Raw genomic sequence first — 14,893 nt, 5'->3', positions numbered from 1 at the left:
TATACAATCTTGTTTTAAATGGAGCTGCCAGGGCATCACTGTGCTAGGGTCACACGCTTTGCGTTAGGTAGTTATAAATAATCATGCTACAGCATCCGACAGAGTATTGGCAGTGGGAAGGTATGTGCTACTGCCCACTCAATTGTATTGAGAACGGTTTCTTACAAAGACACGGTGATTACCACTTGTGACTGCTGCAAAAAAATAGCATGCATTAGTAGACAACCACATTTAATTAACTGTCACTTACCTTTGTGTGTGTCAGATTACCGACAGTTCTTCGTATTCATTATCATGCAGCTGTGGCAGGACCCAAGTGTTCGAATTACCAGGTTTGCACTGTATCTCCAGCGTGGCAATAGCCACTGCACACATTTGCAGGTGGAAGACACATTGCTTCGGAGAATTTCGCACTGCTTCAGGGCTGATATTTTTGCAACACAGTAACCATATGTAGTTCTTTTGTTATATTTGACATTTGACAAGAGCTTCTGGTGCACTCTGAACACCAGGTCATATCAAGTGACTGTCTGTTCAAGGAAATATATAGCTTACTGTGTCAGATCTTGGTCACTTGTGACTTAACTATTGTGAAGGAAGTAAATAGTACTGGTGTAAAGCTGTGTAAGTTAATATGTTGATGAAGTGGGACATATATCTGACTGCTTTTGCACCTGCAGGAGGCCCAAGAGAGAGTTCAACAATGGAAAGTGACATGGGCAAAGAGAGTCCTGCTGTGCAACAGGTGGACGGGACACCTGGTGTCGCTACACCTACAACTAGCTTCTTTGACCAATCACTTTACAAGACACCTTGTATCCCAACAGAAGTGTTTGTATCACCTCTGTCTGCATCCAACTCAAGTAATGCTGGCCATCAAATTGAAAGGCGAAGCCGTTCCAGGAGTGCTATAGTGCATGGAGCTGCAAGGAATGGTGAAGCCACTGTGCATGCTAAGAGGCTGTCTTGGAGTGATGACCTACCAAACTCTCCTAGTGAACCGTCAGACTTCACTGGTTCTCGTAAACTCTTGAAAGCAAAAAGACAAAGCGCTATTGCAACCACCTTTCTCGCACCAACGCAAGCTGTAGGCTCTCCTAAAGGGTGTGATGGTTCTGGCATTGACCCAGTTGCCGAATCTCCAGTCAATGGCCAACTGTATGACTCATCAGCCTCAACACCTTTAATAGATGAGCCAAGAATGCGTGCAATGCGCTCAAGAAGTTCTTTAGCTAGCATGGCAGATACCTCTGCTGAGCATGAACGGTCTGCATCACTCAGGAGACTGAGCAAGAGCCTGGTGAAAAGACGCCAGAGTTCCGAAATTACCACAGAGGAGAATTCTCCCAAACTGAGGCGGCAAAATGACTGTGAAGATGCACAGGATACGTCTTTGGCCAGTCACAGTGATTGTAATGGACAGTCTGTTTCCAGAAAATCACTGGGTGAAAACTCTGTGGAAGAGTGTACAACACACATCAAGGGTCTTGCAACATCAGGCACAGCTAGTGGAATTCTTGTTGCCAGTACCCCAGTTGCAGGTGTGATTTCAAGAAATAGGAGGAAAACTGGCAGTGTCCGAAAAAGTAACAAGTTGCTGTGGCAGGCGCAGGCAAACAGATCTGTTTATTCCACTCCAGAAGTACAGAGCAGCTGCCCAGCTTCTAGTGCTGCCACACCTGAACTGTCATTCTTAAGTAGCCGTAGCAGTTCTCGCATGGCACTTCGAAGGTTTAAAGGGAATCAGTCACTGGATGGGTTGCAGACATCCGACATTTTGGATGACACCTTAGGCTGTGAGTTGATGTTCAAAACGCCTGGATCATCATTTAACTTGAGTATCACAAAAGAATTCAACTCTAAAGGAAACGGCATGGTTCATGATGTGTCTGATTCTTCAGCACATAATGAACCTGCCCACAAGTCATTGGTGAACGCTTCACAGGCCACAGATACAAGCTTATTGCACACCTCTGGAAGAAGGCGAAGCACTGCTTTGGCGAAGATATCTGAACATAATGATGTGCCAGAGCTTGAGGTGGTTGGCACGTCACCAAGTTTACACAGCCTGAACACTGCTGTGGAGAATAGCTTCAGCATGACTCGTGCAAGGTCCAGCCGCACATCAGTATCAAAGAAAGAGGACTCTGAGGTACTAGAGGGTGGTGTGTTTGGCACACCGAATGCTTTGAATGCTTCAAGAGCTAAGCGCACTCCTGCATCTAAAAAATCGGGTGAAGAGACCACAAAGCAAGGAGTGGTTGCCACTCAGCAGTCCCTTAAAGTTTCAAATGCTGGACACACTCCAGCTTCAAAGAAGACAAAGGAAGAGGAGGTCCCAGATCAAGAAATAGTAGGCACATCATTGTCAGAACAGGTCAGTTCAGGCAATGTCAATGTTTCTCTGGGAGATTCCTTTGAGTACGGCAGTGCTCCAGCAGCAATGAATGTCAGTGCAGGCAAGCCTGAGGTAGTTCGCACACCTAGCAACTTAAGTGCTTCGAGGTCTAAGCGGACACCGGCTTTGAAGAAGGCTAACAAAGAAACAACAAGGCAAGAGATGTCAGGCACCTCGGAGTCTGTGAATATTCTTGGAACAAAGGGAACACCAGCTGTGAACCATGTAAATGAAAAAGAGCACGATGCCGCTAGTACGTCTTTAGTTAAAGATGCGAGTTCAAACAACATAGATATTGCTCTGGGAGAGCCTGTCGGCTCTGCAAGGGCCGCTAGATCTGGTCGTGTGTCGGCTTCAAGAACACCAGCTTCAAGGAAACCAAACGAGAAGTTGTCTGACCAGGAGATTATCAATACTCCACTGATGAAACATACATTAGTTTCAGATAAAATGGATGGAGAGAACCCACAGCAGGGGATTGGTGACAGAACTAATGGATACACGACTGTGGAAAACAGGGATGCTGTTTTAGAAGAGTCGTTCAGGTCAAGGAGCACGAGATCTAGCCGCACACCAGCCTCATACGTGGTACAAATGGACACCTCGGAGCTCGGAGCTGTAGGCACGCCAAACAGTTCTAATGCTTCAAAAGTGAAGCGGACTCCAGCTTTGAAGAAAGCAAGCAAAGAGGGATCAAGTCCAATTGAAGTGGACACTCCAGGGCCCTTGAACATCTCGGGACCTCACAAAATAGTTGCCTCAAAGGAAATTGGGGGTTTTGAACAGTGTGCAGTAAGTGCTCAGATATCAGACAGCATGGGTGTCGCTGCAGGCGAGCCTGTGAGGACAAGAAGGTCCAGTCGCATGCCCGCTTCAAAGGAAGCAAATGAAGAGGTACTGGAGCAGAAAGTACTTGGCACGCCAGGTACACTTAATATTTCATCGGCAAAGTGTACGCCAGTATCTGCGAAGACAAATGACTCTTCAAGGCAAGAGGTGGTGAACACTCCGCACTCCAAGAGAGTTTCAGTCTATAAGCCAACACCAGCTTCAAACAAGGCAAATCGAAAGGCTTCAGAGCAGGAGACAATGGAAACATCTCCATTCAAGCATTTGACTTCAGGCAACACACATGTTTTGAAAGAACCTGCCAAGACTAGAGATACAAGGTCCAGCTGCACACCATCCTCAAAGGAAGCAAATACAGAGATTCCAGAGCAGGATGCAGCTGGCACACCAGGCACAGCCGCGTCTTCGAAAGCCAACTGTACCACACCATTTGTGAAAGGGCCGGAAGAGACAAAGGAGGGAGGTGTAGCACAGTCCATCAGAACTTCAGGAGCTAAGCGGACACCTGCCTCAAAGAAAGTTCAGCAAAATGAGGCTGCAGAGCTGAATTTACTGGACACATCACCATTGAAACAGCCGACATCAGTCAGTATGCATGTTGATCTGGAAGAGTCTGTAAGGACTAGAAGTGGCAGGTTGAGCACTGCTCCGGCATTAAAGAGTCCAAATGCAGAGGTGCCAGGGCAGGACACAGTCAGCACAACAAGCACTTTGATTTGTTCAAGAGCTACACGCACACGAGTATCTATGAATGAAGAGACTGCAAAGCAAGGTGTGGCAGACACTACCAAGTATTTTAGAGCTTCAGGAGCTGAGCATACTCCCGCTTCTAAAAAGCTGAACCAAGAGAGTGAACCCTCGGAGCAGGAGTCATTAAGCACATCGCCATCCAAACATATGACTGCAGGTGTTACTGAAGTTGCTGTGGCAGAGTCTATCAAGACAAGGCACTCAAGGACCATTCACACGCCAGTCTCAAAGAAAGCCAGTGCAGAGGTGTCGCAAGAGGAAGCTGTTGGCACACCAAGTACAGGGAATGCTTCAAAGGCTGAATCCATGCTAGCATCTGATAAGAATTTGCAGTCGTCCAGAATTTCAGGAGCTCGGAAAACACCAGCTTTAAACAAGAGAAATCAAGAGGGAAAGGCAGCTGAACAGGAGACAAGAAGCACATTACCACTGGAAGATGCAACTTCAGACAATACATATGCTGCTGTGGAAGAGTCTGTCAGGAAGGGAAGTGCGAGGTTGAGCTACACAATGGCATCGAGGAAGCTGAGTGCAGAAATGCCAGAGCAGGATATAATCCGAACTCCAAGCGCTTCGAGTGCTTCAAGAGCCATGCGCATGTCTGCCTCCACGAACGAAGAAATTGCAAAACAAGATACAGTGGACACTCCAAGGCCATTCAGAGCTGCTGAAGTAAAACAAACACCAGCTTCAGCCAAGGCAAACAAAGGAACCCCACAGAATAAGACAGGCGGCGTGTTTCCATCTAAAGATGAGACCGTGGGCTTGTCACCATTTAAGCATGAGGCTTCAGGTAGTGAAGATGTTGCAGATGAAGGGTCTGTAAAAACAGGTGGAAGGCCTAGCCGCACATCAGCATCAAGAAAACTTAATTCCAAAGTGTCACAGCAACACGCAGTAGGCACACTTGACACCTTGAATGCTTCAGGAGTTAACAGCACTTTAGTATCCATGAAGACAGATGAGACAGCGCAGCTAGATGTAGTAGGCAGTCTGCAGTCTTCTAGAGCCTTAAGGGCTAAGAGGTCATTGGTTCCAAACAAGGTGAATGAAGTGAAAGAGGCACCAATGCAGGAGACAGTTGGTAGTTCCCCATCCAAGCACATCATTTCAGACAGCACAGATATCACTGGAAAAAAGCTATTTGGGCGAAGGAGTGCAAGGTCTAGCAGCACAACAGCTTTGAAAAACGGTGAGCAAGAGAATTTGCAGAACAAAGCAACAGGCACACCTAACACAAGTTTTTCAATCGATAAACAAGTGACATTTGTGAGGGAGCCAAATGATGTGAGCACAGAGCACAAGACTGTAGATGCTCCAATCAAGAGAGCTAAACACACACCGGCTTCAACCAAGCTATGCAAGGAGCAGGAGGTGCCTGGACAGGAGACTGCTAATGAACCTTTATCTGCTGCTGTGGAAGAGTCTGTCAGGCCTACAAGAAGCCGGTCCAGCTGCACATTGGCATCAAAGAAGGTATCTGTAGGTGCCCCAGACCCAGAGGTGGTACTAGGAGATAAGCAGATAGCATTGTCAGGGAAGGCAAATGAGGCAAAGAAGCAAGAAGTATTTGCTACTCCAAAGTCTTCAAAAGTTTCGGGAGATATGCAGAAACCAGCCTTGGGCAATGTGAGAGTAGAAGAAGATGCACAGCATGAGGCATTGGAGTTGCGATCTGAACGTGGGACTTCAAATGGTGCAGATATTGCTGCGGAAGGTTGTGTCATGAAAAAGAGCGCAAGGGCTAGCGGCACACCAGCTTCAGAGAAGTCAAATTTAGAGACAGGGGACCTTGAGGCAGCTGGCACACAAAGCAGTTCAAGATCTAAGCGGACAGTTGCCTCGAAGGTTAGTGGAAAGCTCACAGAGTCGTTGAATGCTGGAAAATCCAGACGTAAACCAGCGTCATGCAATGTGAATGACCAGGATGAAGCACCAGAACAAGAACTGATAGGCATGTCGCCATCTGAACATGTGGCTGCAGACATAACAGATATTGCAGTGGAGAAAACCCCCACCAGGAGTGTCCGGTCAAGCTGCACGCCAGCTTCAAGGCACATGGATGCAGATGTAGCAAAGTTGGAGAGTGTAGGCATGCTAAGTTCTCCAGGAGCCAAGCGTACACCAGCTTCAAAGGTCACAAATGAGCTTGACCAAGACAGAATTGACACTCTGAAATCCTCGAAAGCTGCGGGAGCTAAACGAACATCAGTTACTAAAAATGTAAATGAAAAAGAAGAGCCATCAGCACAGATAAACAATGTCAATGTTGCATTGGAGGGCTCTGCCAGGCCTGTAAGAAGCACGAGGTCATGCCGTACTGTGGCTTCAAGAAAAGTAAATGTTGAAGTCTCTGAACAGGAGACTGCAGAGCAGCCACACCAGAAGAAAGCATCTAGAGCTAAACGTGCACAGGCTTCAAGGAAAGTAAGTGAAGAATGCGAGGCCCCAGTTTCATTATTTGAACCACTTGCAGAAAATGTGGTTTCGTCTGAAAAGGAAACCGTTCAAAGTACTGTAAAGGGTCGAAGAAAGCGTGCAACTGCTGTCGAGCAGGAAAAAGAACAAGACCAAAACTGTGAGCCTGCTGAGATTTTATCGTCTCCGAGAATGCCTGAGCAAGAGCGAAAAGATGAAGTCGTCGCACTTCCACCGACCTCTACCACAAAGCGAGGGCGAGGAAAGCGTGCAACTGCTGTCGAGCAGGAAAAAGAACAAGACCAAAACTGTGAGCCAGCTGAGATTTTATCGTCTCCGAGAATGCCTGAGCAAGAGCGAAAAGATGAAGTCGTCGCACTTCCACCGACCTCTACCACAAAGCGAGGGCGAGGAAAGCGTGCAACTGCTGTCAAGCAGGAGAAAGAACAGGACCAAAACTGTGAGCCAGCTGAGATTTTATCGTCTCCAAGAATGTCTGAGCAAGAGCGAAAAGATGAAGTCGTCGCACCTCCACCGACCTCTACCACAAAGCGAGGGCGAGGAAAGCGTGCAACTGCTGTCAAGCAGGAGAAAGAACAGGACCAAAACTGTGAGCCAACGGAGACTTTATCGTCTCAGAGAATGCCTGAGCAAGAGCGAAAAGATGAAGCCACACTTCCATCGACCTCTACCACAAGGCGAGGGCGAGGAAAGCGTGCACTTCCTTTGCTAGAGGAAGGTGCAGAAACTAAGCCGAGCGCTGTTGAAGACAATGTTGGCACTATTCAAAAGAAAAGGGGCCGTCCACCAAAGCAAGTGGCTCCTTATGTGGAAGTATCTGAGCAGAATGACGCTGAAGAGCCAAGCAAGAATGTGGGCGTATCCTCAAAGACCACAAAATTGCGCCGTGTTGCCTCATCAAAGCAAGAAAAATATGATGAGGCTCCAGCAAATAGTGTTTTATGTACCGAGGAAGCAATGTTAGCAGCATCATCGCGAAGGAGCAAGCGTAAGGTCGCTGAAGTGACTGCCACTGACATTGACCACAGCACGGCGGAGGTTACTCCAAAGAAAACCAGGGGAAGGCGTGCCAAAGCTGTGGAGAGCGTGCATGGTGAGTAGCATTTTTTAGAACCTGTACCCAGATTCTGTAAACATGCTTTTTCCAATCCACTCTTTTCATTATATTCATTGTTGACTTGTGGATTGACATGCGGCTGTTATCAGAATCGGCCGCTGGACATACTGAGTGATAAAGGAATGGAGTCAAGATGAGGGAATGATTCAGAATACAGTGTCTGTGCGTGTGTCTGTGGGGCTTTTACAACCCATTAGTGACTGCAAAGGTTGACATTATGTGCACCAGTTTCATGAATCATATTATTTATTTGTACATTACCTATTCAATTTTAATATTTGGCTCTTTCTATCATGCTATTTTCGGATTTCAACTTTTCACTAGCAGATGGGCCATCATTGTGAATGTTAAAGATCAGAGGTTACACAAGTCAACAAGGCTGTACTCACAACTGCCAAACCAAGTTTGGTGAAACCCTGGTGAGGATAATATTTAGGCCTATGTGAACTCCTTCATAAGCTTATTTTGGGGCCTTATCAGTGGCATGCCTTGCTTGAAGGTGTCTTAATAGTGCCTACAGTTGCACAAGAGCAGATTGTATTTTTTCAAATGAATGAACATGGTGATGGCAGTTTTCACAGTTCTTGCATTGTTGGTCAACATGGATTCATGGACTCTACATTCAAAATTATATTTTGCTGTTTCTTCTCGGTCATATTTGACGTACGAAACTTTTGCAAGCCTTAGTGACGACTGGTGTTGTTTGTGGTGCAACTGAGAAAATTCATGTATAGAGTGCTCTTTTTTTGTTTATACTTTTGGTGGCAGCACTAAAGTGCAAACAAGTTGTACTTTAATGACGTCTTGCACCCCCCTGTTCCTAAGAGTGATTTAACTGTGCTGTGACATATTAGGGCTAAGATTTTTCATATTTCAACATCGTAAAGCTTCGTTATAGATCTGATGCACAGTGGTATGTATTTCGTTTTATCTTGTGCATTGCAGTGAAATGAGGGTTAAGTTTAATGAACTGTGCTCAAATCCACTACTAAAATACTTTCGCTTGTTTGAGCCCTCTTTAATGGCCGCTCACCAGGCCTATTTGGAAATTTAGGTTATGTATTAGAAGGTATATCTCCCTTCGAAGAATTTTTCAAATCGGATCATTATTAGAGAAAGGTAAAAGAAATTTAAATCTTGTGTTGCATTGCTGTTAGGCATTGCCAACATCCACACTCTCTCCCTTTGCCTCGGCTAGCATCTGAACATAGCATTCCTTGCACGACTTCTCCCATACCTAAGCCAATGGACTAAATCACATTTATGCCAGTAGTCTCACCTCTTTTTTTTTTTTTTTTTGCTTCTTCCTTTCTTGCTGTGGGACATACTTCTGTGCCAGTTTTGCGCTTTCTCTATTGGCTGATTAATTGAAGTTGCATGCATTATTCGGTGATATGGCAGGCAGTGCGTCTGATGTAAAGCCGTTTATGCATTTGGCCTTGACTATTGTGCAGGAAGCAGGGCTCCTTAGAGAGGAAGGCTCACGGCATTTAGTGTTAAATTTCAGTTGTTTTTTCACGATGCAACAGTTTCCTACTTTGCAGATTTGATCATCAGCATGTGATCTACACACCATGCTTGTCTGTTTGCAATGCCCAAACTTGGTGAAGAGTCCTTTAAGTATCACCATGAGAGCACTAATAATAATAAAATAAAATAATAATAATAAAAAGACAAAGCTTTAAGCACATTCTCTCCCCTTACCTCTTTCTTGGATAGCGGGCCATATCAGTCTCACTTTTCAGGTCAGTTTTACAGTGGCTTCACTACCGTATTTGCATGATTCTAATGTGCACTTTTTTTTAAGCTAAGGTGCATTCAAATTGGCATGCACGTTACAATTGTAACTAAATCTACTCCAAATAAAAAATGAAAACAATTCTTACTAAAAAAAAATCGTGAACCATTCCACCCTGAAGGTGGGTGACTAGCAAAGCTCTTTAGCACACAACACAGGTGACACAGATTTTTGAACAAAGGTACGAACTCATTTATCATCATTTTTATATACATTCGCATGGACGACTGGCCCAAGGAGCCAGAAGAAAGTACACGCGTGATGTTTCGATGCGACCACCTCCATAGGAGTGCGGGGGAAAAGGAAAGTCGATACGCAAGCCTTTGGAACACCGACAAAGAAAGGGCCGTGTGAATGTAGACATGGCCGACACTGGTCCAAATGTAGTTAATCAGATTAATATCTGATACGGCTTCTATTTATACGTGAGATATTACACTTACTTTTGCAAGTTGGTGAAGTGCTTGAATCATGCTTCACCTCTGCCGCTGGTCAGCTCGGTATTTCACTCTCTGGGATTGGCCCATTGTTTTAGCGTATGCAGAACAAAAATGCACAGAACCCTAGCCATAAACAGCTTCGCTGCAAAAAGCTCGATGCAAGGTAGATAGCCACACTGCCATCGAATGGGTCACCCTGAAGAAAGCAACACTCGGAGACATCGCAGAGTGGGTCCCTGGTGCGTGGAATGCCCTCCTGCGTATGATGGTTGCACGAGCCTCCAGAAGTGTGGCATTTGTTATGAATCAAATGGAACTGAAGATGACTTTCTGTGGTCGGTCGACAACGAAAAGGATTACAAGATTACAAAGAAGGCGCCAAATAAAACAACAGACGAAGGATGGAGACACGAGACAACCATGCTGCGCCTACGTGGTTGTCTTGTGTCTCCATCCTTCGTCTGTTGTTTTATTTGGCACCTTCTTTGTAATCATGTATAACCAACTAGCCCACCAGCACGTGCTCAGTAACGAAAAAGAGGAGTCATCGGATTTCCATAGCCACTGGCCACCGAGATTCAGCTGTGTGCGTGTCTGTGTACCTTTGTATGTTCCATAATATCGTTTCAACAAGGTACACATCGACTCTGGTTTCGTTACTTGATGTGTGCAGTAGAAACGGCACTAAGTCAATTTCTTGGACATTTGGGCAGTAATACAACTGCCTGTTACAATCAGTGGCGCGGTAGAATCGTGCAGATACGGTATGTGTTACTCCTAATTGAGATTTTTTGATATGGCTGCATTTCTGCTTTTTCTGGAAAGGTCATTCATTATCTTTACATTTTTTGCCATAAGGAGTAACTGTATTTCTTAGTTTAAATATTGCTCTTTTTTGACCATCTTCTATCATGTTTTCGAGCTTTTTTAAGCTTTCACTGGCTAGAAGTGTTTTGAGTAAAATTTTCACTTTTTGCACTGGATCAAGGATTTGAGAAAAGCCTTCGCATATTGTTTGGCGAGCTTGTTCTTTGAAAATGTTTGACGTTAGGTGTAGTTGATAAAGCATTAAGTCAAGAACTGTCTGTCTTGGATTAAGTACATTACTATCTTGAGTGTGTCTGAAATTAGCCATACATGTGCATGGGTATGAGAGCTATGAAGCAGATTAAAAACTGCAACCTGGTAAGCCCCTGAAACATGATGGGGAAATGGGGGCTGAATCTGGTGCTCTGTAATCAAGCAAGCAGAGACGAAATGTCATCTAGCACATGACAGCACAGTACCCTCCTGACATGTATTGCCATTTATAATTTGGCCAATGCTACTACTAATAGGTCACTCATTGACTTCATCGTAAATTACACAGCTCATTGAGAAAAACACACACTTTGAGGCATCCTCAGGAAGCATTGGTTTCCCAGCAACTCTTGCAATACCAGTCAACTTGGAATAGGGATGTTCCTTCTGCTATTCTTCTACAGATTCAAAGGGAACTGGTACAGCATAAGTGCAGAACTCTAGTGTTCCATGGTATGAAGCAGTGCTTAAAGTCGGGGATGACCTGCTCCCCCCCCCCCCCCTTTTTTTTTTTAAGGGGCTCGGGCCTCCCTTGGGCAAGTCAATTGTAGCTCTGTGGCACCTATTCGACAAACGCAGGAGGTGATTTTATTAGCAGTAGTGCCTTGCGTGGGGCATTTATAATTCTCCAATTTTTCGATTAATGATTTAATCGTGATTCATCTGTTATGTAACATGAGCACACCAGGAAAGCAGAAGATGGGCGTTTGATGCATGCATGCATGTGACCTTCCCGCTCACCCAGTCTTTTGTACGGTAAGAAGGGAGAGGTGAGGACTCGCAAGAGGGGAAGAGGGAGACTGATGAGCTGCGCCTCCAAAGCTGGCGGAACCGCCTCTGCGTTTGGCACTTTTGAGTGTGGTCATGCACACCCTATCTTGCAGTTAACTTGCGGAGGGGTACGGAAATTGCGGAGATCTCTTATGGCTTTGTGTGCACTCTGTCCTCGTGTGCCTAGTGTAGAAAGTCATGTAATCTCAAGCTTCAGAGACGCGTTAAAGGCAGCATGAAGCGTTCGTTCACCGCTGCTGCCGCTCTTCATCACGCCATTGTTCCGACAGCGAGTTTCCGCGGTCATTGAGTAAAATGCTTTCAGGTTTGCCTGTGCGCGCAACACCATGCTTGGTAATTTATCTAGTAAGCAAATATTTACTGGAATTTATATGGCCGGTATAACTGTCAACCTTACTTCTTGTAGCTGCTTATTAATTTGCTATTGCAATCAATGCTTAACCTTTCGGGCGAAACTGCAATTTGGTCCCTATGTGCTTCTTGTCTCTTTTGCCTCCTCTACTGCCATAATCCTTTGATCCTGTGCTTCACTTTATATATGAGGGCTATTTTTATTTTCTAGGTCCGACCGGTCACAAAATGAAAACTGCAGTTAGTCAAAACTGTTTTATTTGGAACATTTATATACACTTTCCAGCTACTTCTATGCATAGTCCCCGCTCCGATGGAGACATTTGTCATAGTGTGGTACCAACTTTCCCTAAAGCCTCGTCATAGAAGGCAGCTCGCTGTGCTTTCAGCCAATTCTGTACGCTTGTCTGCAGCATGTTGTCAGAGTCAAAATCCTGTCCTAGCCAGCGTTTCATGTGACCAAAGAGGTGGTAGTCAGATGGAGCCAAGTCCGGGCTGTATGGTGGGCGATGAAAGAATTCCCATCGGAAATGCTGCAGGAGTTTCTTTATTGCAGCTGCACTGTGTGGGCATGCATTCTCATGAAGGACAATGCCTGATACAACATTCTTTTTCGCTTGTTCTGAATTGCCTTCGTAGACGTTCTAGAGTTTTGCTGTACAAAGCTGCAATGATGGTCGTGCCACGTTCCATGCATTCCACCAAGAGAACGCCATTGCTGTCCCACAACACAGTAGACATGCATTTTCTGCTGGAGAATGTTCGCTTGAACATCTTTGCCTTTGGGGAATCAGAATGCATCCACTCTTTGGATTGCTCCTTTGTTTCTTCAGTTTCGAAATGGGCTCATGTCTCGTCCCTTGTGACAATTTTCTTCAAAAAACTTTCTCCTTCATCATGGCAGCACTGGAGAAACATTAAGGCTATGCCCATTTACTGTGTCTTGTGATGGTCGGTCAGCATCTTGAGAACCTACCTCGCACAGAGTTAGCAGTTCTGGAGTCTCTTACTCGTGATGGTATAGACCCTGCAGGGGCGTCTGCGTCAGCAGGTGTTTGGTGTGTTGCGACACCACGTACCCGAGCACATGAGGGTTGGACCCTCCCGCGTATAACTGTGCGTGGCTTAGCCGTGTCTGGGGAAAAGGGGATCCTGGCGGTTGAGCCGATGCTGAGTGTCAGGACCTTTAAGGCTCGTCGGCGGAGGCAACACACCCCTTTGGCCTCAGCTTCACGTAGACGGCACCCCCGGAGGGATCCACCCGGGGGAAAATGGTAGTTGCCTTTTCCTGTGTCTCTCTCCTTCCAACCTTCGTCTTTCTCTCACTTTCCATCTTTCCTGTCTTCTCCTGGCTTCCCCTTCCAATTTTTCCAGGCAGCAAGGGTTAACCTTGTGTGAATAGCCAACCTAGGTTATTTCATATTTGGTTATAGTGGTAATGTACAGCTCGCGTTTGCAGGACCTGTTTTTACAGTTCTTGTAGTGTCCCCTTGTAGGGCACCACGGTGGGTGGCTGGTGTTATTGCCAAAAACTACACATTCCTATACGGCTAGTTCCTTTCGCCAACTCCCTGGTTGCCCTCAGAAAAGAGGGCACACCGACAAAGTATAGTTTTTTTGGTCGGCAAAAACAATCCTTCCCCCATTTCCATGTCAGTCATTCTGAAAAACTAGATAAACTAGTTAGAACAATTTCACCCTTCCTTGTTTTGAAGTCATTGACTGAAGTGTTTGGGGAAACCCAAGTAATTGTAACCCTGCACCGTACTATGAATACCACTCGTGGCGTAGTATCAGATGATGATCTTTTGGAGCTAACTGAAGGGGAACTCCTAGAGGGCTTCAGTGAGAAAAATGTGATCAATGTCAGAAGAATTAAGATTAGGCGGGACGGCAAAGAAATTCAGACTAAGTACCTGATACTCACCTTCGGCTCAAGTGTTCTGCCCGAGGCCATCGAGGCCGGGTACATAAAGCTTCGCATAAGGCCATACGTGCCAAATCCCTTCCGATGTTATAAATGCCAGCGTTTCGGTCACAGTTCACAGAGCTCCCGAGGCAGCAAATCCTGTGCGAAATGCAGTGTCCACGAACATACCTCTGAATCTTGCGAGAACGCTCTCCACTGTGTAAACTGAGATGGGGAGTGCGCCGCATACTTGCGATCGTGCCCATCTTGGAAAAAGGAAAAGGAAATTGTTAAAATTAAAGTAAAAGAAAACGAGTTTAAAGGAGGCACACAGGTGGGTATCCTTCCTGCCAAAGAATACCTTTGCCGATGTGATGCGTCAGGCGGCAGCGACACAACGGCTTCCGCCAGCTGTCCAGCCCACACGAAGCGAGCTGGCGATTACGCCATCTCCCCCCCCCCCCCCCCCCCCCCCCTTGCCGGCTACACCAAGCGCTGTTCCGCCACCCCAGAGGAAGGGACCAGCGACCACCGGTTGGTGGCCTCAAAGGTGTAGTCAAACGTGCCGAGGCCTTCGTGTCAAACAGAGCGCTCGGAAGAGGACGTGTCCAACGCCTCGCAAGAGGCGATGGACACAATGACCACACAGACGGCGCTATCAGCACTTAAGGAGCTGCAAGCCTCTCTGGAGCGCTCCAAAATATGCTCCAAAAAAGACAAAACTCGCGTCACGGCGCCTGGAAAGGGCTCGTGAGCTAATACTAGTCTTTTAACCCTTTTGCTGTCGGACCTTTCTGGCCGTGACGCACCCCCAGTGTCGGCTTGGTTTCAGGGAATGAACGTAGCAATTTATTTTTTATTATGATTGGTATACAAATAACATAGTCAATGCAATATGCACATTTCAGTGTTGTGCAACTGTTGCTAGTAAACATCATCATCAGCCTGACTATAACATCCGTTCAACATC

General features: G+C 46.0%; 1 protein-coding gene across 2 annotated transcripts in view; it reads left to right on the top strand.

The window, feature by feature from the left end:
* LOC142566033 (uncharacterized) overlaps window positions 1-14,893 on the top strand; it is a 59,290-nt gene that overhangs the window by 19,472 nt on the left and 24,925 nt on the right. For both annotated transcript variants that reach the window (XM_075676735.1, XM_075676734.1), the window contains exon 6: window positions 681-7,529. In XM_075676735.1, coding sequence (XP_075532850.1) covers window positions 681-7,529 — 6,849 coding nt within the window. The remainder of the gene's footprint in view (window positions 1-680; window positions 7,530-14,893) is intronic.

Source organism: Dermacentor variabilis, unplaced genomic scaffold (genome assembly GCF_050947875.1).
Source record: "Dermacentor variabilis isolate Ectoservices unplaced genomic scaffold, ASM5094787v1 scaffold_12, whole genome shotgun sequence".
In the NCBI taxonomy this organism is placed as follows: Eukaryota; Metazoa; Arthropoda; class Arachnida; order Ixodida; family Ixodidae; genus Dermacentor; species Dermacentor variabilis.
The sequence above is the reverse complement of the archived record's forward strand: the minus strand, read 5'-3'. Positions and strand labels throughout refer to the sequence as shown.